Source organism: Heterodontus francisci, chromosome 12 (genome assembly GCF_036365525.1).
Source record: "Heterodontus francisci isolate sHetFra1 chromosome 12, sHetFra1.hap1, whole genome shotgun sequence".
Classification (NCBI taxonomy): domain Eukaryota; kingdom Metazoa; phylum Chordata; class Chondrichthyes; order Heterodontiformes; family Heterodontidae; genus Heterodontus; species Heterodontus francisci.
The window spans coordinates 121,697,004-121,720,352 of NC_090382.1; the positions used below are offsets into that span (position 1 = coordinate 121,697,004).

Here is a 23,349-nt window from a genome sequence, read left to right on the forward strand (position 1 = left end):
CCAGCGAAAATAATCCTAACCGACTCAATCTCTCCTCATACGTCATTCCCGCCATCCCAGGAATCAGTCTGGTAACCTTTGCTGCACTCCCTCTATAGCAAGAACATCCTTCCTCAGATAAGGAGACCAAAACTGCACACAATATTCCAGGTGTGGCCTCACCAAGGCCCTGGATAATTGCAGCAAGACATCCCTGCTCCCGTACTTGAATCCTCTCGCTATGAAGGCCAACATACCATTTGCGCTTTTTACCGCCTGTTGCACCTGCATGCTTACCTTCAGCGACTGGTGTACAAGAACATTGCATACCCTGGTGCCAGGGTCAAAGATGTCTCTGAACGGGCAGGGAGCATTCTGAAGGGGGAGGGTGAACAACCAGAGGTTGAGGTACGCATTGGTACTAACGACATAGGCAGGAAGAGTGACAAGGTCCTGCAGGGGGAGTTCAGGGAGTTCGGGAGTAAGTTAAAAAACAGGACCTCTAGGGTTGTAATCTCAGGATTACTGCCTGTGCCACGTACCAGTGAGGCTAGAAATAGGAAGATAGTGTAGCTAAACACATGGTTAAACAGCTGGTGTAAGAGGGAGGGTTTCAGCTATTTGGATCATTGGGATCGCTTCCGGGACTGGTGGGACCTGTACAAGAAGGACGGGTTGCATCTAAACTGGAGGGGCACAAATATCCTGGCTGTGAGGTTTGCTAGCGTCACTCGGGAGGGTTTAAACTAGTGTGGCAGGGGGGTGGGAACCAGAGCAGTAGGACGGCAAGTGAAATAAATGAGGGGGAACTAGTAAATAAGGCCAGTAAGACTGAGAGGAAGAGCAGGCAGGGAGAAGTTGCTGAGCACAGCGGGACTGGTGGTCTGAAGTGCATTTGTTTCAATGCGAGAAGAATAACAGGTAAGGCAGATGAACTTAGAGCTTGGATTAGTACTTGGAAATATGATGTTGTTGCTATTACAGAGACTTGGTTGAGGGAAGGACAGGACTGGCAGCTAAATGTTCCAGGATTTAGAATCTTCAGGCAGGATAGAGGGGGATGTAAAAGGGGTGGGGGAGTTGCATTACTGGTTAAGGAGAATATCACAGCTGTACTGAGGGAGGACACCTCGGAGGGATCATGCAGCGAGGCAATATGGGTAGAGCTCAGGAATAGGAAGGGTGCAGTCACAATGTTGGGGGTTTACTACAGGCCTCCCAACAGCCAGCGGGAGATAGAGGAGCAGATATGTAGACAGATTTTGGAAAGATGTAAAACCAACAGGGTTGTTGTGGTGGGTGATTTTAACTTCCGCTATATTGACTGAGACTCACTTAGTGCTAGGGGCTTGGATGGGACAGAATTTGTGAGGAGCATCCACGAGGGCTTCTTGAAACAATATGTAGATAGTCCAACTAGGGATGGGGCCATTCTGGACCTGGTATTGGGGAATGAGCCCGGCCAGGTGGTCGAAGTTTCAGTAGGGGAGCATTTCGGGAACAGTGACCATAATTCTGTTAAGTTTTAAGGTACTTGTGGATAAGGATAAGAGTAGTCCTCGGGTGAAGGTGCTAAATTGGGGGAAGGTTAATTATAACAATATTAAGCAGGAACTGAGGAATTTAGATTGGGGGCGGCTGTTTGAGGGTAAATCAACATCTGACATGTGGGAGTCTTTCAAACGTCAATTGATTAGAATCCAGAATCGGCATGTTCCTGTGAGGATGAAGGATAAGTTTGGCAAGTTTCGGGAATCTTGGATAACAAGGGATATTGTGAGCCTAGTCAAAAAGAAAAAGGAAGCATTCGTAAGGGCTAAAAGGCTGGGAACAGACGAAGCCCTTGAGGAATATAAAGAAAGTAGGAAGGAACTTAAGCAAGGGGTCAGGAGGGCTAAAAGGGGTCATGAAAATTCATTGGCAAACAGGATTAAGGAGAATCCCAAGGCTTTTTATACATACATCAAGAGCAAGAGGGTAGCCAGGGAAAGGGTTGGCCCACTCAAGGACAGAGAAGGGAATCTATGCGTGGAGCCAGAGGAAATGGGCAAGATACTAAATGAGTACTTTGCTTCAGTATTTACCAAAGAGAAGGACATTTGTGGATGATGAGTCTAGGGAAGGGAGTGTAGATAGTCTGGTTAATGTCGATATCAAAAAGGAGGAGGTGTTGGGCGCCTTGAAAAACATTAAGGTAGATAAGTCCCCAGGGCCTGATGGGATCTCCCCCAGAATACTGAGGGAGGCAAGGGAGGAAATTGCTGGGGCCTTGACAGAAATCTTTGTACCCTCGTTGGCTACAGGTGAGGTCTCAGAGGACTGGAGAATAGCAAATGTTATTCCTTTGTTGAAGAAGGGTAGCAAAGATAATCCAGGAAATTACAGGCCAGTGAGCCTTACATCAGTGGTAGGGAAATTATTGGAGAGGATTCTTCGGAACAGGATTTACTCCCATTTGGAAACAAATTGACTTATTAGCGAGAGGCAGCATGGTTTTGTGAAGGGGGGGTCGTGTCTCACTAACTTGATTGAGTTTTTTGAGGAAGTGACGAAGATGATTGATGAAGGAAGGGCAGTGGATGTTGTCTATATGGACTTCAGTAAAGCCTTTGACAAGGTCCCTCATGGCAGACTGGTACAAAAGGTGAAGTCACACGGGATCAGAAGTGAGCTGGCAAGATGGATACAGAATTGGCTCAGTCATAGAAGACAGAGGGTAGCAATGGAAGGGTACTTTTCTGAATGGAGGGCTGTGACTAGTGGTGTTCCACAGGGATCAGTGCTGGGACCTTTGCTCTTTGTAGTATATATAAATGATTTGGAGGAAAATGTAGCTGGTCTGATTAGTAAGTTTGCAAACAACACAAAGGTTGGTGGACTTGCGGATAGTGATGAGGATTGTCAGAGGATACAGCAGGATATAGATCAGTTGGAGACTTGGGAGGAGAAATGGCAGATGGAGTTTGATACAGAAAAATGTGAGGAAATGCATTTTGGAAGGTCTAATACAGGTGGGAAGTATACAGTAAATGGCAGAATCCTTAGGAGTATTGACAGGCAGCGAGATCTGGGCGTACAGGTCCACAGATCACTGAAAGTGGCAACGCAGGTGGATAAGGTAGTCAAGAAAGCATACGGCATGCTTGCTTTCATTGGTCGGGGCATAGAGTATAAAAATTGGCAAGTCATGCTGCAGCTGTACAGAACCTTAGTTAGGCCACACTTGGAATATTGCGTACAATTTTGGTTGCCACACTACCAGAAGGATGTGGAGGCTTTGGAGAGGGTACAGAAGAGGTTTACCAGGATGTTGTCTGGTCTGGAGGGTATGAGCTATGAGGAGAGGTTGGATAAACTCGGATTGTTTACACTGGAACGACGGAGGTGGAGGAGCGACATGATAGAGGTTTACAAAGTTATGACTGGCATGGACAGAATGGATAGTCAGAAGCTTTTTCCCAGGGTGGAAGATTCAGTTACTAGGGGACATATGTTTAAGGTGAGAGGGACAAAGTTTAGAGGGGATGTGCGAGGCACGTTTTTTACACAGAGGGTGGTGAGTGCCTGGAACTTGCTGCCAGGGGAGGTGGTGGAAGCAGGTACGATAGCGATGTTTAAGAGGCATCTTGACAAATACATGAATAGGATGGGAATAGAGGGATACGGTCCCCGGAAGTGCAGAAGGTTTTAGTTTGGACAGGCATCATGATCGGCGCAGGCTTGGAGGGCCGAATGGCCTGTTCCTTTGCTGTACTGTTCTTTGTTCTTATTCCCCTTTCTCAGTTTATAGCCATTCAGAGAATAATCTGCCTTCCTATTTTTGCTACCAAAGTGGATAACCTCACATTTATCCACATTATACTGCATCTGCCATGCATTTGCCTACTCACTCAACTTGTCCAAATCACCCTGAAGCCTCTATGCATCCTCCTCACAACTCACCCTCCCACCCAGTTTTGTGTCATCTGAAAATTTGGAGATATTACATTTAGTTCCCTCATCCAAATCATTAGTATATATTGTGAAAAGCTGGGGTCCTCGCAGCGATCACTGCCATACCGCACTCGTCACTGCCTGCCATTTGGAAAAAGACCCGTTTATTCCTACTCTTTGTTTCCTGTCAGCCAACTAATTTTCTATCCATCGCAATACACTACCCCCAATCCCATGTGCTTTAATTTTGCACGCTAACTTTTTATGTGGGATTTTGTCGAAAGCCTTCTGAAAGTCCAAATAAACCACATCCACTGGCTCCCCCTCATCAACTCTACTCGTTACATCCTCGAAGAATTCTAGTAGATTTGTCAAGCATGATTTCCCTTTCATAAATCCATGCTGACTCTGTCCGATTCTACCACTGTTCTCCAAGTGCTCTGCTATAAAAGTTTTGATAATGGACTCTGGAATTTTCCCCACTACTGACATCAGGCTCACAGGTCTCTAATTCCCTGTTTTCTCTCTACCTCCCTTTTTAAATAGTGGGGTTACATTAGCTACCCTCCAATCTGTAGGATCTGTTCCAGAGTCTATAGAATCTTGGAAGATGACCACCAATGCATTCATTATTTCTAGGGCCACTTTCTTAAGTACTCTGGGATGTAGATTATCAGTCCCAAGGGATTTATCGGCCTTCAATCCCATCAATTTCCCCAGTGCCATTTCTCTACTAATACTGATTTCCTGCAGTTCCTCCCTCTCACTAAACCCTGTGTTCCCCAACATTTCTGGGAGGTAATTTGTGTCCTCCTTTGTGAAGACAGAACCAAAGTATGCATTTAGTTGGTCAGCCATTTCTTTGTTCCACATATTAAATTCCCATTTCTGACTGTAAGGGACCTACATTTGTCTTCACCAATCTTTTTCTCTTCACATACCTATAGAAACTTTTACAGTCAGTTTTTATGTTCCCCGCAAGCTTGCTCTCGTACTCTATTTTCCTCTTCTTAATCAATCCCTTGGTCCTCCTTTGCTGAATTCTAAACTGCTCCCAATCCTCAGGTCTGTTGTTTTTTCTGGCAAATTTGTATGCCACTTCCTTGGATCTAATGCTGTCTCTAATTTCCCTTGTAAGCCATGGTTTGACTGCCTTTCCCGTTTTACTTTTGCACCAGACAGAAATAAACAATTGTTGTAGTTCATCCATGCACTCTTTGAATGTTAGCCTTTGCCTATCCACCGCATCCCTTTAGTAACATTTCCCAATCCATCATTGCCAACTCGCACCTTATATCTTTGTAGTTTGCTTTATTAAGATTCAGGACCATAGTCTCACTCTCCATCTTGATGAAGAATTCTATCATATTATGGTCGCTCATCCCCAAGGGCTCTCGCACAGCTAGATTGTCAATTATTCCTCTCTCATTGCACAATACACAGTCGAGGATGGCCTGTTCTCTATTATTTCCTCAACGAATTGTTCCAGAAAACCATCCTGTATACACTCCATGAATTCCTCCTCTATGGTATTGTGACTAATTTGATTTGCCCAATCCATATGCAGATTCAAGTCACCCATAATTACAGATGTTCCTTTAACGCATGCGTCTCTAATTTCCTGTTTAATGCCATTCCCAACATCACCACTACAGTTTGGGGGTCTATATACAACCCCCACTAATGTTTTCTGCCCCTTAGTGTTTCTCAGTTCTACCCACACAGCTTCCACATTGTTAGAGCTAATATCCTTCCTCGCTATTGCGTTAATTTCCTCTTTAACCAGCAATGCAACTCCACCGCCTTTTACTTTTGTCTGTCCTTCCGAAATACTGAATATCCCTGGATGTTCATTTCCCATCCCTGGTCACCTTGCAGCCATGTCTCCGTAATCCCGACTAGATCATACCCGTTTACATCTATTTGTGTGATTAATTCATCCTCTTTATTGCGAATGCTCTGCGCGTTAAGGCACAAAGCCTTAAGGCTTGTCTTTTTAACATTACTTGTCCCCTTCCCACTATTTTTCACTATGGCCCTGTTTGATTCTGGCCCTTGACTTCTCTGCCTATCACTTTTCTTATTCCCCTTACTGTCTTTTATTCTTGTCCTTGAACAACCCCCTCCTCTGACTCCTTGAAAAGGTTCCCATCCCCCTGCCTTTTTAGTTTAAACCCTCCCCAGCCACTCTAGCAAATTCTCCCCGTAGGACATCAGTCCTGGTCCTGCCCAGGTGTAACCCGTCCAGTTTGTCCTGGTCCCACCTCCCCCAGAATCGGTCCCAATAATCTAAAACCCTCCCCCTCATACCATCTCTTCAGCCACATATTCATCCGATATATCCTGCTATTTCTACTCTGACTAGCACATGGTACTGGTAGTAATCCTGAGATCACTACCTTTGAGGTCCTACTTTTCAACTTACTTCCTAGTTCCCTATATTCTGCTTTTAGGACCTCATGCCTTTTTTTACCTACGTCATTTGTACCAATATGTACCACGACCACTGGCTATTCGCCCTTCAGAATGTTTTGTAATTGCTCTGCGACATCCTTGACCCTAGCACCAGGGAGGCAACATACCATCCTGGAGTCTCGTTTGTGGCCAAAGAAATGCCTATCTATTCCCCTTACAATTGAATCCCCTATAACTATTGCATTCCCACACTTTTTACTCCTGCCCTGTGCAGCAGAGCCAACCGTGGTGCAACGAATTGGGCTGTTGCTGCTTTCCCCTGAGAGGCCATTCCCCCCAACAGTATCCAAAGCAGTATATCTGTTTTGCAGGGAAACAGCCACAGGAGATTCCTGAACTGCCTGCCTAGTCCTCTTGCTCTGCCTGGTGGTCACCCATTCCCCTCCTGCCTGTGGAGTCCGAGCCTGTGGTGTGACCACCTCTCTCTACGTGCTATCCATGATACTCTGCACCTCGTGGATGCTCCACAGTGTCCCCAGCTGTCGCTCCAGCTCTGAATCCCGGGCTTCCAGGAGCTGCAGCTGGAGACACTTCCTGCACACATGCTGGTCCCGGGCACTGGAATTGTTTCCGGCTTCCCACATAGAGCACAAGAGCACACCACGGCTTTGAGCTCTCCTGCCATGACTTAACCCTTTAAATTAAATTAAACCTTCTGGAAGCTGCTTAATATCAAATGATATCAATTATTCTAGGGCCCTTCTTCCCTGGTCCTCGTTACTACCTAACTCCCTAAAAAACAATACTTACTATATATGAAAATAAACTGTAGACCTTTCTTACCTTACTTATTAAGCCAGCTATTTTGAGCTGTTCCCGAACAGCAGTTACTCACCAACCAATCACCTTGCAGCTTTCCTGAGACATCACTGTTGGTTTTTTTTTCAAACTCCAGCATGCCTGGACTGTTCTCCTGGAAGATGAGAGACTGGGCCTTGATCCTCAGGTTCGATTTATAGGCTCCACTCTCAGAGTTCTCCCCGCATGTCTGCTCCGCTCCTCTCTGCTCCGCTCCTGGAAGGTGAGAGACTGGGTCTCGATGCTCAGCTTCGATTTATAGGCTCCGCTCTCAGCATTCTCCCCACAGGTTTGCTCCGCTCCGCTCCCAGAAGGTAAGGTCCTGTCCCCTTCTGCTTGTCTTTACCCACAATGCGATACTGTTCCAATGCCTTGGCCTTTCTCTTTGGATTTCTAAATCTCACCTCTCCAAACCCTACCCTTGCTCTGACGTTTGCAACTTTTTCATATGTATACCTCGGCAACCTTAGACGGAATCATTGTATTCGTGAAGGCATTTTTGCAATCTCCTTTTCATCTAACAAGGATACCGAAGGTTTATGGTCTGTTTCGATGACGACACTCAATCCAACTATGTAGTCAGAAGATTTTTCACAAGCCCATGTGACGGCTAGTGCTTCTTTTTCTATTACTGCATACCGTGTTGCTGTGTCTGACTAAGCTCTAGATACATAGAATATTGATCTACAGGAACCATCAGGTTGCTCCTGGAAAAGAACTGCCCCTAACCCAGTTGAACAGGCTTCTGCCTCTGTCGTCAGAGGTAGTGTAGGGCTGCATTGTGCCAAGATGTCTGATGATATAAGCATCTCTTTAATCTTCTGGAATGCTTGTTCTTGGTGGGAATTCCTTTACCACATTGACTGTCTATTAAGAAGTTGTCTAAGTGTTTCAGTTATCTATGCTAAATGAGGTAGAAACTTTGTTAATTGGCTTACCATTCCTAGGAATCTCTGAAGCTGCTGAACAGTAGTAGGGGTAGGAGATTCTGTAATAGCCCGTGTCTTCACTGCTCACTATGTGTCCCAAGAAACAAACTGAGTTTTTGGAAATTTTGCAATTTTCGTTCAGAGTTAGCCCTGCTTCTTGAAGTCACTGTAAGACTGCTCAAACTCTTTGGTTGTGTTCCTCTACTGACTGCCCATGTATCAAGATGTCATCCATGTGACAAATAACTCCTTTGAGCCCTTCTAAGATATTAGACATAGATCTTTGGAAGATCTCTGGTGCAGAGGTTATTCTAAATAGTAACCTGTTGAAAAAAAACCTCCCGAAAGGTGTTATAAATGTGGTTAGTAATCTTGAGGTCTCATCTCGGGGTACCTGCCAAATCCTACTATTGGCATTGAGTTTTGTAAACATGGTGCTCTGAAAGAGTTTCGCTGAGATGTCATCAACTGTGAACATTGGGTGAATCTCACGTGTTACTGCTTTGTTGAACTGTGTAAAATTCACACAATGAATACTTTGCTTGAGTATTCACTAGTGAGAGGGACCTGGTCGTTTGTGAGGACAGCGTGGAACAGGCTGATATGCTCGAACAGGTTGAGGTTAAGAGGGAGGATGTGCTGGAAATTTTGAATGATATGAGGACAGATAAGTCCCCAGGGCCAGACAGGATTTTTTTTTAAAGAGATACAGCACTGAAACAGGCCCTCTGGCCCACCGAGTCTGTGCCGACCATCAACCACCCATTTATACTAATCCTACACTAATCCCATATTCCTACCACATCCCCACCTACCCCTACATTTCCCTACCAACTACCTATACTAGGGGCAATTTATAATGACCAATTTACCTATCAACCTGCAAGTCTTTTGGCTTGTGGGAGGAAACCGGAGCACCCAGAGAAAACCCACGCAGACACACGGAGAACTTGCAAACTCCACACAGGCAGTACCCAGAATTGAACCCAGGTCGCTGGAGCTGTGAGGCTGCGGTGCTAACCACTGCGCCACTGTGCATACCCAAGGATATTACGGGAAGCGAGGGAAGAGATTGCCGCGCCTTTGGCGATGATCTTTGCGTCCTCACTGTCCACTGGAGTAGTACCAGATGATTGGAGGGTGGCAAATGTTGTTCCCTTGTTCAAGAAAGGGAATAGGGATAACCCTGGGAATTATAGACCAGTCAGTCTTACGTTGGTAGTGGGCAAATTATTGGAGAGGATTCTGAGAGACAGGATTTATGATTATTTGGAAAAGCATAGTTTGATTAGAGACAGTCAGCATGGCTTTGTGAGGGGCAGGTCATGCCTCACAAGCCTTATTGAATTCTTTGAAGATGTGACAAAACACATTGATGAAGGAAGAGCAGTGGATGTGGTGTATATGGATTTTAGCAAGGCGTTTGATAAGGTTCCCCATGGTAGGCTCATTCAGAAAGTGAGGAGGCATGGGATACAGGGAAAGTTGGCTGTCTGGATACAAAATTGGCTGGCCCATAGAAGTCAGAGGGTGGTAGTAGATGGAAAGTATTCAGCATGGAGCTCGGTGACCAGTGGTGTTCCACAAGGATCTGTTCTGGGACCTCTGCTCTTTGTGATTTTTATCAATGACTTGGATGAGGAAGTGGAAGGCTGGGTTAGCAAGTTTGCCGATGACACGAAGGTTGCTTGAGTTGTGGATAGTGTGGAAGGCTGTTGTAGGTTGCAACGGGACATTGACAGGATGCAGAGCTGGGCTGAGAAGTGGCAGATGGAGTTCAACCTGGAAAAGTGTGAAGTGATTCATTTTGGAAAGTCGAATTTGAATGCAGAATACAGGCTTAAAGACAGGATTCTTGGTAGTGTGGAGGAACAGAGGGATCTTGGGGTCCATGTCCTTAGATGGCTCAAAGTTGCCACCCAAGTTGATAGGGTTGTTAAGAAGGCATATGGTGTGTTGGCTTTCATTAACAGGGGGATTGAGTTTAAGAGCCGCGAGGTTATGCTGCAGCTCTATAAGGCCCTGGTTCGACCACACTTGGAATATTGTGTTCAGTTCTGGTCGCTTCATTATAGGAAGGATGTGGAAGATTTAGAGAGGGTGCAGAGGAGATTTACCAGGATGCTGCCTGGACTGGAGGGCATGTCTTACGAAGAAAGGTTGAGGGAGCTAGGGCTTTTCTCATTGGAGCGAAGAAGGATGAGAGGTGACTTGATAGAGGGGTACAAGATGATGAGAGGCATAGATAGAGTGGATAGCCAGAGACTTTTTCCCAGGGTGGAAAGGGCTATCACCAGGGGGCATAATTTTAAGGTGATTGGAGGAAGGTTTCGGGGAGATGTCAGAAGTAGTTTCTTTACACAGAGAGTGGTGGGTGCGTGGAATGCGCTGCCAGCGGTGGTGGTAGAAGCAGATACATTAGGGACATTTAAGCGACTCTTGGATAGGTACATGGATGATAGTAGAATGAAGCGTAGGTAGTTAGTTTGATCTTAGAGTAGGTTAAAGGTTCGGCACAACATCGTGGGCCGAAGGGCCTGTACTGTGCTGTACTGTTCTATGTTCTAAATACAGAGTTCCATTTTGTTTTGGGACAGGAACCATGGCTGAACACCACTGTCTTAGTTGTGTTACAGGAGAGATAACTCCCAATCTGGTCATCTCTTCCAATTAGCCTTGCATTTGGTTTAATAATGGATGAGGTATCTTTCTGCATGTAAAGATACACACTGGCCTGGCCCCTTCTTTAAGTGTGATTCTATACTCTGTCTTGAGTCTTACGAGCCCTGTGGACAGCTTCAGTTATTCTGCTTGAAAGCAATTGTTTACCTGTGTTTGCTTGACATCATCAATCTTCTTGATCAGATGCCAGTCTAAACATGTTTTTCTACTCAGTGAGGAAAATTCTTGATTATGCAAGACATAAGGTCTCCATAATCTGTCTCCCTCTACACTGGAGAATTGCTTGAAGTTTACCTTTTACTTTCAGTTGTGTCTCACCTGGACCATGCAACTGTGTATCTGCTGATTGTAGGCAATGTCTCATTACCCATGGTTCTTGGTCTGACAGAACTGTAATACTCGCACCTATGTCCAGTTGAAAATTCACAAGGTGTCCATTTCCGCAGACGTCCACCATCCAGAATCCTTGGTTTGGGTCATTAATTTCTCTGAGGAAATCTCCTGGTTCTTTTCTTCTGAATATTGATGACTTGATTCACTGCTCTTTGCATAGAACATAGAACATTACAGCGCAGTACAGGCCCTTCAGCCCTCGATGTTGCGCCGACCTGTGAAACCATCTGACCTACACTATTCCATTTTCATCCATATGTCTATCCAATGACCACTTAAAAATGCCCTTAAAGTTGGCGAGTCTACTACTGTTGCAGGCAGGGCGTTCCACGCCCCTACTACTCTCTGTGTAAAGAAACTACCTCTGACATCTGTCCTATATCTATCACCCCTCAACTTAAAGCTATGTCCCCTCGTGTTTGCCAAAACCATCCGAGGAAAAAGGCTCTCACTATCCACCCTATCTAACCCTCTGATTATCTTATATGTCTCTATTAAGTCCCCTCTTCTCCTCCTTCTCTCTAACGAAAACAACCTCAAGTCCCTCAGCCTTTCCTCGTAAGACCTTCCCTCCATACCAAGCAACATCCTAGTAAATCTCCTCTGCACCTTTTCCAAAGCTTCCACATCCTTCCTATAATGCGGTGACCAGAACTGCACGCAATACTCCAGGTGCGGCCGCACCAGAGTTCTGTACAGCTGCAGCATGACCTCGTGGCTCCTAAACTCGATCCCCCTACTAATAAAAGCTAACACACCATATGCCTTCTTAACAGCTCTATTAACCTGGGTGGCAACTTTCAGGGATTTATGTACCTGGACACCAATATCTCTCTGCTCATATACACTACCAAGAATCTTCCCATTAGCCCAGTACTCTGCATTCCTGTTACTCCTTCCGAAGTGAATCACCTCACACTTTTCCGCATTAAACTCCATTTGCCATCTCTCAGCCCAGCTCTGCAGCCTATCTATGTCCCTCTGTAACCTACAACATCCTTCGGCACTATCCACAACTCCACCGACCTTCGTGTCATCCGCAAATTTACTAACCTACCCTTCTACACCCTCATCCAGGTCATTTATAAAAATGACAAACAGCAGTGGCCCCAAAACAGATCCTTGCGGTACACCACTAGAAACTATACTCCAGGATGAACATTTACCATCAACCACCACCCTCTGTCTTCTTTCAGCTAGCCAATTTCTGATCCAAAGCACTAATTCACCTTCAACCCCATACTTCCGTATTTTCTGCAATAGCCTACCGTGAGGAACCTTATCAAACGCCTTACTGAAATCCATATAGACCACATCCACGGCTTTACCCTCATCCACCTGTTTGGTCACCTTGTCAAAAAACTCAATAAGGTTTGTGAGGCACGACCTACCCTTCACAAAACCGTGCTGACTATCTCTAATGAACTTATTCTTTTCAAGATGATTATAAATCCTATCTCTTATAACCTTTTCCAACATTTTACCCACAACCGAAGTAAGGCTCACAGGTCTATAATTACCAGAGCTGTCTCTACTCCCCTTCTTGAACAAGGGGACAACATTTGCTATCCTCCAGTCTTCCGGCACTATTCCTGTCGACAATGACGACATACAAATCAAGGACAAAGGCTCTGCAATCTCTTCCCTGGCTTCCCAGAGAATCCTAGGATAAATCCCATCTGGCCCAGGGGACTTATCTATTTTCACACTTTCCAAAATTGCTAACACCTCCTCCTTGTGAACCTCAATCCCATCTAGCCTAGTAGTCTGTATCTCAGTATTCTCCTCGACAACATTTTCTTTCTCTACTGTAAATACTGACGAAAAATATTCATTTAACACTTCCCCTATCTCCTCCGATTCCACACACAACTTCCCACTACTATCCTTGATTGGCCCTAACCGATCCCTAGTCATGCTTTTATTCCTGATATACCTACAGAAAGCCTTAGGGTTTTCTTTGATCCTATCCGCCAATGACTTCTCGTGTCCTCTCCTTGCTCTTCTTATCTCTCCCTTTAGATCCTTCCTGGCTAGCTTGTAACTCTCAAGTGCCCGAATTGAGCCTTCACGTCTCATCCTAACATAAGCCTTCTTCTTCCTCTTGACAAGCTCTTCAACTTCTTTAGTAAACCACGGCTCCCTCGCTCGACAACTTCCTCCCTGCCTGACAGGTACATACTTATCAAGGACACGCAGTAGCTGCTCCTTGAATAAGCTCCACATTTCGATTGTGCCCATCCCCTGCAGTTTCCTTCCCCATCCTACGCATCCTAAATCTTGCCTAATCGCATCATAATTTCCTTTCCCCCAGCTATAATTCTTGCCCTGCTGTATATGCCTGTCCCTGCCCATCGCTAAGGTAAACCTAACCGAATTGTGATCACTATCACCAAAGTGCTCACCAACTTCTAAATCTAACACCTGGCCGGGTTCATTACCCAGTACCAAATCAAATGTGGCATCGTCCCTGGTTGGCCTGTCTACATACTGTGTCAGAAAACCCTCCTGCACACACTGGACAAAAACAGACCCATCTAAAGTACTCGAACTATAGTATTTCCAGTCAATACTTGGAAAGTTAAAGTCCCCCATAACCACTACCCTGTTACTCTCGCTCCTGTCCAGAATCATCTTTGCTATCCTTTCCTCTACATCTCTGGAACTATTTGGAGGTCTATAGAAAACTCCCAACAGGGTGACCTCTCCTCTCCTGTTTCTAACCTCGGCCCAGACTACCTCAGTAGACGAATCCTCAAACGTCCTTTCTGCCGCTGTAATACTTTCCTTGATTAACAATGCCACACCCCCCCCTCTTTTACCATCTTCTCTGTTCTTAGTGAAACATCTAAATCCCGGAACCCGCAACATCCATTCCTGTCCCTGCTCTACCCATGTCTCTGAAATGGCCACAACATCGAGATCCCAGGTACCAACCCATGCTGCAAGCTCACCCACCTTATTCCGGATGTTCCTGGCGTTGAAGTAGACACATTTTAAACCAAGCTTTTGCTTGCCAGTGCCCTCTTGTGTCCTTATAACCTTATCCCTGACCTCACTACTCTCAACATCCTGCACACTGGAACTACAATTTAGGTTCCCATCCCCCTCCTGAATTAGTTTAAACCCCCCCGAAGAGCACTAGCAAATCTCCCCCCCAGGATATTGGTACCCCTCTGGTTCAGGTGAAGACCATCCTGTTTGTAGAGGTCCCACCTACCCCAGAAAGAGCCCCAATTATCCAGGAAACCAAAACCCTCCCTCCTACACCATCCCTGCAGCCACGTGTTCAACTCCTCTCTCTCCCTATTCCTCGCTTCGCTAGCACGTGGCACAGGCAACAACCCAGAGATAAGAACTCTGTTTGTTCTCGCTCTAAGCTTCCACCCTAGCTCCCTGAATTTCTGCCTTAAATCCCCATCTGTCTTCCTACCTATGTCGTTGGTGCCTATGTGTACCACGACTTGGGGCTGCTCCCCCTCTCCCTTGAGGATCCCAAAAACACGATCCGAGACATCACGTACCCTGGCACCTGGGAGGCAACACACCAACCGTGAGTCTCCCTCGTTCCCACAAAACCTCCTATCTGTTCCCCTAACTATGGAGTCCCCAATGACTAATGCTCTGCTCCTCTTACCCCTTCCCTTCTGAGCAACAGGGACAGACTCTGCGCCATAGACCTGTATCCCATTGCCTACCCCTGGTAAGTCGTCTCCCCCAACATGATCCAAAACGGTATACCTGTTGTTGAGGGAAACGGCCACAGGGGATCCCTGCACTGCCTGCTGGTTCCCTCTCCTTCCCCTGACGGTAACCCATCTACCTTCTTCTTTTATCTGAGGTGTGACTGCCTCCCGATAACTCCTCTCAATAATCCCCTCCGCCTCCCGAATGATCCGGATGAATATCTTCTGCTTTGCGCTCCTGAGCAAAGAATTTTACTCTGACACATTTTCCCATAATGTCCAGTCTTTTTACAATTGTAACATTCAGCTTTACTTGCTGGACACTGCTTCCGTCTGTGGGTCTTCCTTGCTCCACAGCATTGGCGTGGTTTCCCGGTGTCATTCACCTTCTCACCTCTGTGTGTCTTCTTTTCCACAAATTGCTTCTCTGGCTTTGACTTCACAATCGTACAGCCATTGGACTTCTTCTTATCCACAGCTTGTCTTCAGCCCGCACAATTGCCCTATTTTGTTGTGAACGTCAGCCTGTCTTACAATCTGAGTGGCCTTTTCAAGTGTCAGGTCCTGTTTTGTCTGCCAAAGATCTGACAAGGATCCATCAGCAATACCAACAATTAATTGGTCCCTGATTAGTTCTGCCTTTAATTAGCCAAATTCACATCGCTCTGACAATCTGTACAGATCAATTATATTTCATTGCAGCAGCTTATTCGGGAGCAGAGAGTGCGAGCGAGTGATCAGCTGGGAAGGTCAGTTTCAAAGTAAACTTAATTTCCTTTTGTTTTCGGTGGAGACCAGGGGGCTGCTGGGTAAGTAAAACCCTATATATTTGGCCCATTTCAGAACCCGAGACACGACACGGGTAGTGTCTCCCACCCGCCCTCCTCCTCTAACCAAAAAAAAAGGACTCGGTGGTGTGTAGATAAGGTAAGGCTTTTTCTATTTCTCTTTTTTTTATCGTGTGATTGGTAAAAACTTTTCATTCCTTTCTCATTTAACTAAGTTAAGCTTAAGATTAAAAATGGCAGGAGATCTCAGACCCATGTCATGCTCCTCTTGCTCAATGTGGGAGCTCAGGGACATGGCTGATGTCCCTGACTCCTTCACGTGCAGGAAGTGTGTCCAGCTGCAGCTCTTGTTAGACCGCATGACGGCTCTGGAGCTGCGGATGGACTCACTTTGGAGCATCCGCGATGCTGAGGTGGTCGTGGATAGCACGTTTAGCGAATTGGTCACATCGCAGATTAGGATTGCTGAGGGAGAAAGGGAATGGGTGACCAAAAGGCAGAGAAAGAGCAGGAAGGCAGCGCAGGAGTCCCCTGCGGTCATCTCCCTCCAAAACAAGTATACCATTTTGGATACTGTTGAGGGAGATGGCTCACCAGTGGAAGGCAGCAGTAGCCAGGTTCATGGCACTGTGGCTGGCTCTGCTGTTCAGAAGGGCGGGAAAAAGAGTGGAAGGGCTATAGTCATCGGGGATTCGATTGTAAGGGGAGTAGATAGCCGGTTCTGTGTTCGAAAACGAGACTCCCGAATGGTATGTTGCCTCCCAGGTGCACGGGTCAGGGACGTCTCAGATCGGCTGCAGAACATTCTGAAGGGGGAGGGTGAACAGCCAGTTGTCATTGTGCACATAGGCACCAATGATATAGGTAAAAAATGGGATGAGGTCCTACAAGCAGAATTTAGGGAGCTAGGAGCCAAATTAAAAAGTAGGACCTCAGAGGTAGTAATCTCAGGATTGCTACCAGTGCCACGTGATAGTCAGAGTAAAAATGAAAGAATAGTCAGGATGAATGCGTGGCTTGAGAGATGGTGCAGGAAGGAGGGGTTCAGATTTTTGGGACATTGGGACCGGTTCTGGGGGAGGTGGGACTATTACAAATTGGACGGTCTACACCTGGGCCGGACTGGAACCAATGTCCTTGGGAGTGCTTTTGCTAACGCTGTTGGGGAGGGTTTAAACTAATGTAGCAGGGGGATGGGAACCAAATGAGGAGGTCAGTTGACAGTAAGGAGGTAGTAACAAAAGCCTGTAAGGAACTAGATAATGAAGTCAGCGTGACTAAGGGGAAGAGTAGGCAGGGAGCAGATGATGAACGCAAAGGGAGTGGTGGTCTGAGGTGCATTTGTTTTAATGCAAGAAGTGTAGTAGGTAAGGCAGATGAACTTAGGGCTTGGATTAGTACCTGGGAGTATGATGTTATTGTTATTACTGAGACTTGGTTGAGGGAAGGGCACGATTGGCAACTAAATATCCCAGGATATCGATGCTTCAGGCGGGATAGAGAGGGAGGTAAAAGGGGTGGAGGAGTTGCATTACTGGTCAAAGAGGATATCACAGCTGTGCTGAAGGAGGGCACTATGGAGGACTCAAGCAGTGAGGCAATATGGGCAGAAGTCAGAAATAGGAAGGGTGCGGTAACAATGTTGGGGCCTCCCAACAGCGAGCGTGAGATAGAGGTACAAATATGTTAACAGATGATGGAAAGATGTAGGAGCAACAGGGTGGTGGTGATAGGAGATTTTAATTTTCCCAACATTGACTGGGATTCACTTAGTGTTAGAGGTCCAGATGGAGCAGAATTTGTCAGGAGCATCCAGGAGGGTTTTCGAGAGCAGTATGTAAATAGTCCAACTCGGGAAGGGGCCATACTGGACCTGGTGTTGGGGAATGAGCCCGGCCAGGTGGTTGAAGTTTCAGTAGGGGACTACTTTGGGAATAGTGATCACAATTCCGTAAGCTTTAAAATACTCATGGACAAAGTCGAGAGTGGTCCTAAAGGAAGAGTGCTAAATTGGGGGAGGCCAACTATACCAAAATTCGGCAGGAGCTGGGGAATGTAGATTGGGAGCAGCTGTTTGAAGGTAAATCCACATGTGATATGTGGGAGGCTTTTAAAGAGAGGTTGATTAGCGTGCAGGAGAGACATGTTCCTGTGAAAATGAGGGATAGAAATGGCAAGATTAGGGAACCATGGATGACAGGTGAAATTGTGAGACTAGCTAAGAGGAAAAAGGAAGCATACATAAGGTCTAGGTTGCTGAAGAAAGACGAAGCTTTGAAAGAATATCGGGAATGTAGGACCAATCTGAAACGAGGAATTAAGAGGGCTAAAAGGGGTCATGAAATATCTTTAGCAAACAGGGTTAAGGAAAATCCCAAAGCCTTTTATTCATATATAAGGAGCAAGAGGGTAACTAGAGAAAGGATTGGCCCACTAAAGGACAAAGGAGGAAAGTTATGCGTGGAGTCAGAGAAAATGGGTGAGATTCTAAACGAGTATTTTGCATCGGTATTCACCGAGGAGAGGGACATGAAGGAAGTTGAGGTTAGGAACAGATGTTTGATTACTCTAGGTCAAGTCGGCATAAGGAGGGAGGAAGTGTTGGGTATTCTAAAAGGCATTAAGGTGGACAAGTCCCCAGGTCCGGATGGGATCTATCCCAGGTTACTGAGGGAAGCGAGAGAGGAAATAGCTGGGGCCTTAACAGATATCTTTGCAGCATCCTTAAACACGGGTGAGGTCCCGGAGGACTGGTGAATTGCTAATGTTGTCCCCTTGTTTAAGAAGGGTAGCAGGGATAATCCAGGTAATTATAGACCGGTGAGCCTGACGTCAGTAGCAGGGAAGCTGCTGGAGAAGTTACTGAGGGATAGGATCTATTCCCATTTGGAAGAAAATGGGCTTATCAGTGATAGGCAACATGGTTTTGTGCAGGGAAGGTCATGTCTTACCAACTTAATAGAATTCTTTGAGGAAGTGACAAAATTGATTGATGAGAGAAGGGCTGTAGATGTCATATACATGGACTTCAGTAAGGCGTTTGATAAGGTTCCCCATGGCAAGCTGATGGAGAAAGTGAAGGCGCATGGGGTCCAAGGTGTACTAGCTAGATGGATAAAGAACTGGCTGGGCAACAGGAGACAGAGAGTAGCAGTAGAAGGGAGTTTCTCAAAATGGAGACGTGTGACCAGTGGTGTTCCACAGGGATCCGTGCTGGGACCACTGTTGTTTGTGATATACATAAATGATTTGGAGGAAAGTATAGGTGGTCTGATTAGCAAGTTTGCAGACGACACTAAGATTGGTGGAGTGGCAGATAGTGAAGGGGACTGTCAGAGAATACAGCAGAATATAGATAGATTGGAGAGTTGGGCAGAGAAATGGCAGATGGAGTTCAATCAGGGCAACTGCGAGGTGATGCATTTTGGAAGATCCAATTCAAGAGTGAACTATACAGTAAATGGAAAAGTCCTGGGGAAAATTGATGTCCAGAGAGATTTGGGTGTTCAGGTCCATTGTTCCCTGAAGGTGGCAACGCAGGTCAATAGAGTGGTCAAGAAGGCATACGGCATGCTTTCCTTCATCGGACGGGGTATTGAGTACAAGAGTTGGCAGGTCATGTTACAGTTGTATAGGACTTTGGTTCGGCCACATTTGGAATACTGCGTGCAGTTCTGGTCGCCACATTACCAAAAGGATGTGGATGCTTTGGAGAGGGTGCAGAGGAGGTTCACCAGGATGTTGCCTGGTATGGAGGGCGCTAGCTATGAAGAGAGGTTGAGTAGATTAGGATTATTTTCATTAGAAAGACGGAGGTTGAGGGGGGACCTGATTGAGGTGTACAAAATCATGAGAGGTATTGACAGTTTGGATAGCAAGAAGCTTTTTCCCAGAGTGGGGGATTCAATTACTAGGGGTCACGAGTTCAAAGTGAAAGAGGAAAAGTTTAGGGTGGATATGCGTGGAAAGTTCTTTACGCAGAGGGTGGTGGGTGCCTGGAACGCGTTGCCAGCGGAGGTGGTAGACGCGGGCACGATAGCGTCTTTTAAGATGTATCTAGACAGATACATGAATGGGCAGGAAGTAAAGAGATACAGACCCTTAGAAAATAGGCGTCATGTTTAGATAGAGGATCTGGATCGGCGCAGGCTTGGAGGGCCGAAGGGCCTGTTCCTGTGCTGTAACTTTCTTTGTTCTTTGTTCTTTGTTATATGCGAGTCTATGGATTCGCCTATATATGCCCGCTTGTTAAATGTTCTTTCAAGGATCTTATTGCTGCAAAAATTGAAATATTTATCAAAAGCTTGAAGTACCTCTTCAAATTTATCATTAACTTCGGTGTTCCCCTGCCGCACTCCCACATCATCCACAATCACTTCTGTTGAATATAAAAGAATATTCACTTGTTGAAATTCTGATTTGGTATGGAGTTGGGAAGCAATCCAAAATCATAGGAATCGTTTCCTCCACAATGACCAATTTTCTACCTGATTGGGTCCGCCTTGATTGTGGAAACTTTCAGGCATTCTGAATTTCACATCCATATTGCTTTCTTTGTTTTTTTCAATGCTTTCTGGGGTTTTCCCCTTAGTTTCTGAATCTTTCAGGCTTGAATGGAGGTGCTTGCAGTCTTTCTGGGGATTTTCCATGCTTTCAGAACTTTCCCACGCTTTCTCCCCGCGGTCTGGCTGAGCAATTGCTGCCGACTCCACAGTACTCTCAAGTTGCCTTTTCATCTGAGATCGACTTCTCTGCCTGTGTTTTTGACCCAGTGCGGCGTTAATCATTAGTAGCCCCTTTCAAAATCTCTAATCCGAGCCTGGACCATCGCCCAGTGCTGAAACTCAGATTCAATCGCTAGACCTTGATGTCCCATTGCAGACCCTCACGCTTCTGTGGTGCAGTCGGAAAGGCTGCAGGGCTGTTTCACCAACTGTCCATGTTGTCTGTGACTACAGAGCAGCACTTGAGTTTGTTGCAGTCGCTTGACTAGATCTGCTGTTCTCCTGGCACTACTTTACAAGGAGACCTTCAAATTTTCCTTGTCGTTTTAACCAGTGCCACCATATTGTGTGTTGTTAGTGTATTTAGTAACGTAGCTGAGACATGCTGGAGAAAGTCTCAAACTCAAGGTAAGGTCAACTAAGAATTCTATTATTTACACAGTACTATATACACTCTCATCAAGCCTCCTAAGCTAGCATCCTTCGTGCTGCTCTCTCTTCTCTGCAGCCTCACCTCATGTGACTGTTACATCATCACTCTTACAGCGGTAGGAGTTGCTCTCACTGTATTTAGCATTAACCCTTTACATCCTTATACTACAGTTAGCAAAGCATATGGGATCTTGGGCTTCACAAATAGAGGTATTGAGTGCAAAAGCAGGGAAATTATGCCGAACCTTTATAAAGCTCTGTTTAGGCCACAACTAGAGTATTGTGTCCACTTCTGGTCACCACACCTTAGGAAGGATGTGAGGGTCCTTGAGAGGGTGCAGAGAAGATTTACCAGAATGGTTCCAGGAATGATGGATTTTAGTTATGAGGTTAGGTCGGAGAAACTCGGGTTGTTCTCCTTGGAGCAAGGGAGATTGAGGGGAGATTTGATTGAGGTGTACAAGATTATGACAGGTTTAGATAAGTTAAGATGAAGAAAAGCTGTTGCCATTAGCTAGTGGTACAAGGACTAGGGGACACAGATTGAAGGTTTTGGGCAAGTGATGCGGGGCAGCGGTTGGGGGGGGGAGGGGGGCGGTGGTGGGTGGGGGAGGGGGGTGGTGGTACGGTGGGGGAGGGGGGTGGTGCGGGTGGGAGAGGGGGCGGTGGTGCGGGGGGGGAGGGGGGGCGGTGGTACGGTGGGGGAGGGGGGTGGTGCGGGTGGGGGAGGGGGCGGTGGTGCGGGGGGGGGAGGGGGTGGTGGTGGGGGGGGAAGGGGGCGGTGGTGCGGCGGGGGGGAGGGGGTGGTGCTGGTGCGGGGGGATGTGAGGTAAAGATTTTTTCCACAACGAGCAGTAATGACCTGGAACCTGCTGCCCACAAGGGTGGTGGATGCAGAGACAATAAATGATTTCCAAAGGAAATTGGATGGGAACTTGAGAGAAATGAACTTGCAGGTCTATGGGGATCGAGCAGGAGAATGGTACTGACTGGATTGCTCTACAAAGAGTCTACATGAACCTCTCTGCTGTAAGGAGAACAACCCCAGTTTCTCGAGTTTCTCCACATAACTAATGTCCCTCATCACTGATATCATTCTGGTACATCTCCTCTGCACCCTCAATGTTAGTCTGAAGTATGATATTAAGCTCCTCAATCTTTATACTACATTTCCAATCTTTCTGTCATCTACAAACTTTTAAGTTATCACCCCTGTACCCAAGTCCAGGTCATTAACATATATCAAAAACACCATTGACATTAAAGGCCTGCTTAGGTCAGGAAATAAAGCCCAACCCAAACCTGACCGAACCACAGTGGGCCCGAGCCCGACCTGACCCGAGTCCTTCCAATTTCGCCCCGAGCCTGACCTGACCTGAGCCTGACCCAACCATCCCTTTACTTACCTTCCGACTGGGAAGCTCCACGAAGCTGCAGCGGAAGAGTGATGATGTCATAGTGATGTTACTCGCTCACTGCGCACACTCAGTTTCGTCCTGGACTCCCAGCTCAGCTGTTTTTATTTTTAATACTTACCGGCAGAGCACTTACCATGTGCGACCAGCCCGACCCGACCCGACCCGAGCACGACCCAGACTTGGCCCGACCCGAGCCCGACAGCCAGACCCAGAAGAGGGGCCCGACACATGTCATCAGGTCCTGTCGGATTCGGGTCAGGTAGCAGGCCTTTAATTGACATGTTCCTGTAGTCTGATAAATAACTGTTCAGTGCTACTTTCTGCTTTCTGTCTTTTAGTTAGAATAAAGACTTATATGATGTCCTGAAGGATTTCCTTGTGTTGTCAGATTTCCATGATACTATAATATCTACGTTTTGTTGCTTTGCAGAATTATTGTGAGCTTTGCAAACACTCCATCACCATCTGTTGGTAGGTTATGAACACTGCAGCACAGTTCATGCCATAAATCCTGAACCATCAATAACATCTAATGCTTGTTAATGCAGATAGTTTTGGGCTATGCTGTGCTGTTGTTTTCAAAATGTTCAATGCTGAGAATCCACCTATCAAGGTCAGAAATATTTTGACACGACAGGCACTGTATGTTTGCAGTATATTGTGCCGTGGTTCCAGACCTGAACAAACGGTTTCATCTGAAATGGTGGCATTTCCAGCCCTGATAGTGTGTCGGTCGGTCTGACTATTTGGCTTTGATGGTTTGTAGCTGTTCTCTTGCAGGTTCTTGTGCTGTTCAGGACAGTCGGAGATGTGGGATTGGACAGCCAGCATCCTTCAGGCTCAGGTAATTAACAGCAACTTGCAGTAATATAGTGCCTTTAACGTAGCAGCGTAAGGTGCCAATAAATTACATGGTCAATTAGATCATTGCATTATTCTGTCTTAAACGCTATCCTTCCAGTTAGTGTATGTTCTCAAAGAGGAGGTTATATATCCTGATAGGTGTTCAATTGGAAGAGTAATCCCATCATTTCAGTGTTTATTGGCGCAAATGCTGTAGCCGGAAAGTTCATTATCACATCTGGTCATAGCACGGGGTGGGGGGAGGGTTT

At 46.2% G+C, this 23,349-nt stretch overlaps 1 protein-coding gene across 9 annotated transcripts in view; it reads left to right on the forward strand.

Annotated features, from left to right (window-relative positions):
* arap3 (ArfGAP with RhoGAP domain, ankyrin repeat and PH domain 3) overlaps positions 1 to 23,349 on the forward strand; it is a 613,394-nt gene that overhangs the window by 567,840 nt on the left and 22,205 nt on the right. For all 9 annotated transcript variants that reach the window (XM_068044105.1, XM_068044114.1, XM_068044106.1 and 6 more), the window contains one exon: positions 23,018 to 23,081. In XM_068044105.1, the coding sequence (XP_067900206.1) occupies positions 23,018 to 23,081 (64 nt within the window). The remainder of the gene's footprint in view (positions 1 to 23,017; positions 23,082 to 23,349) is intronic.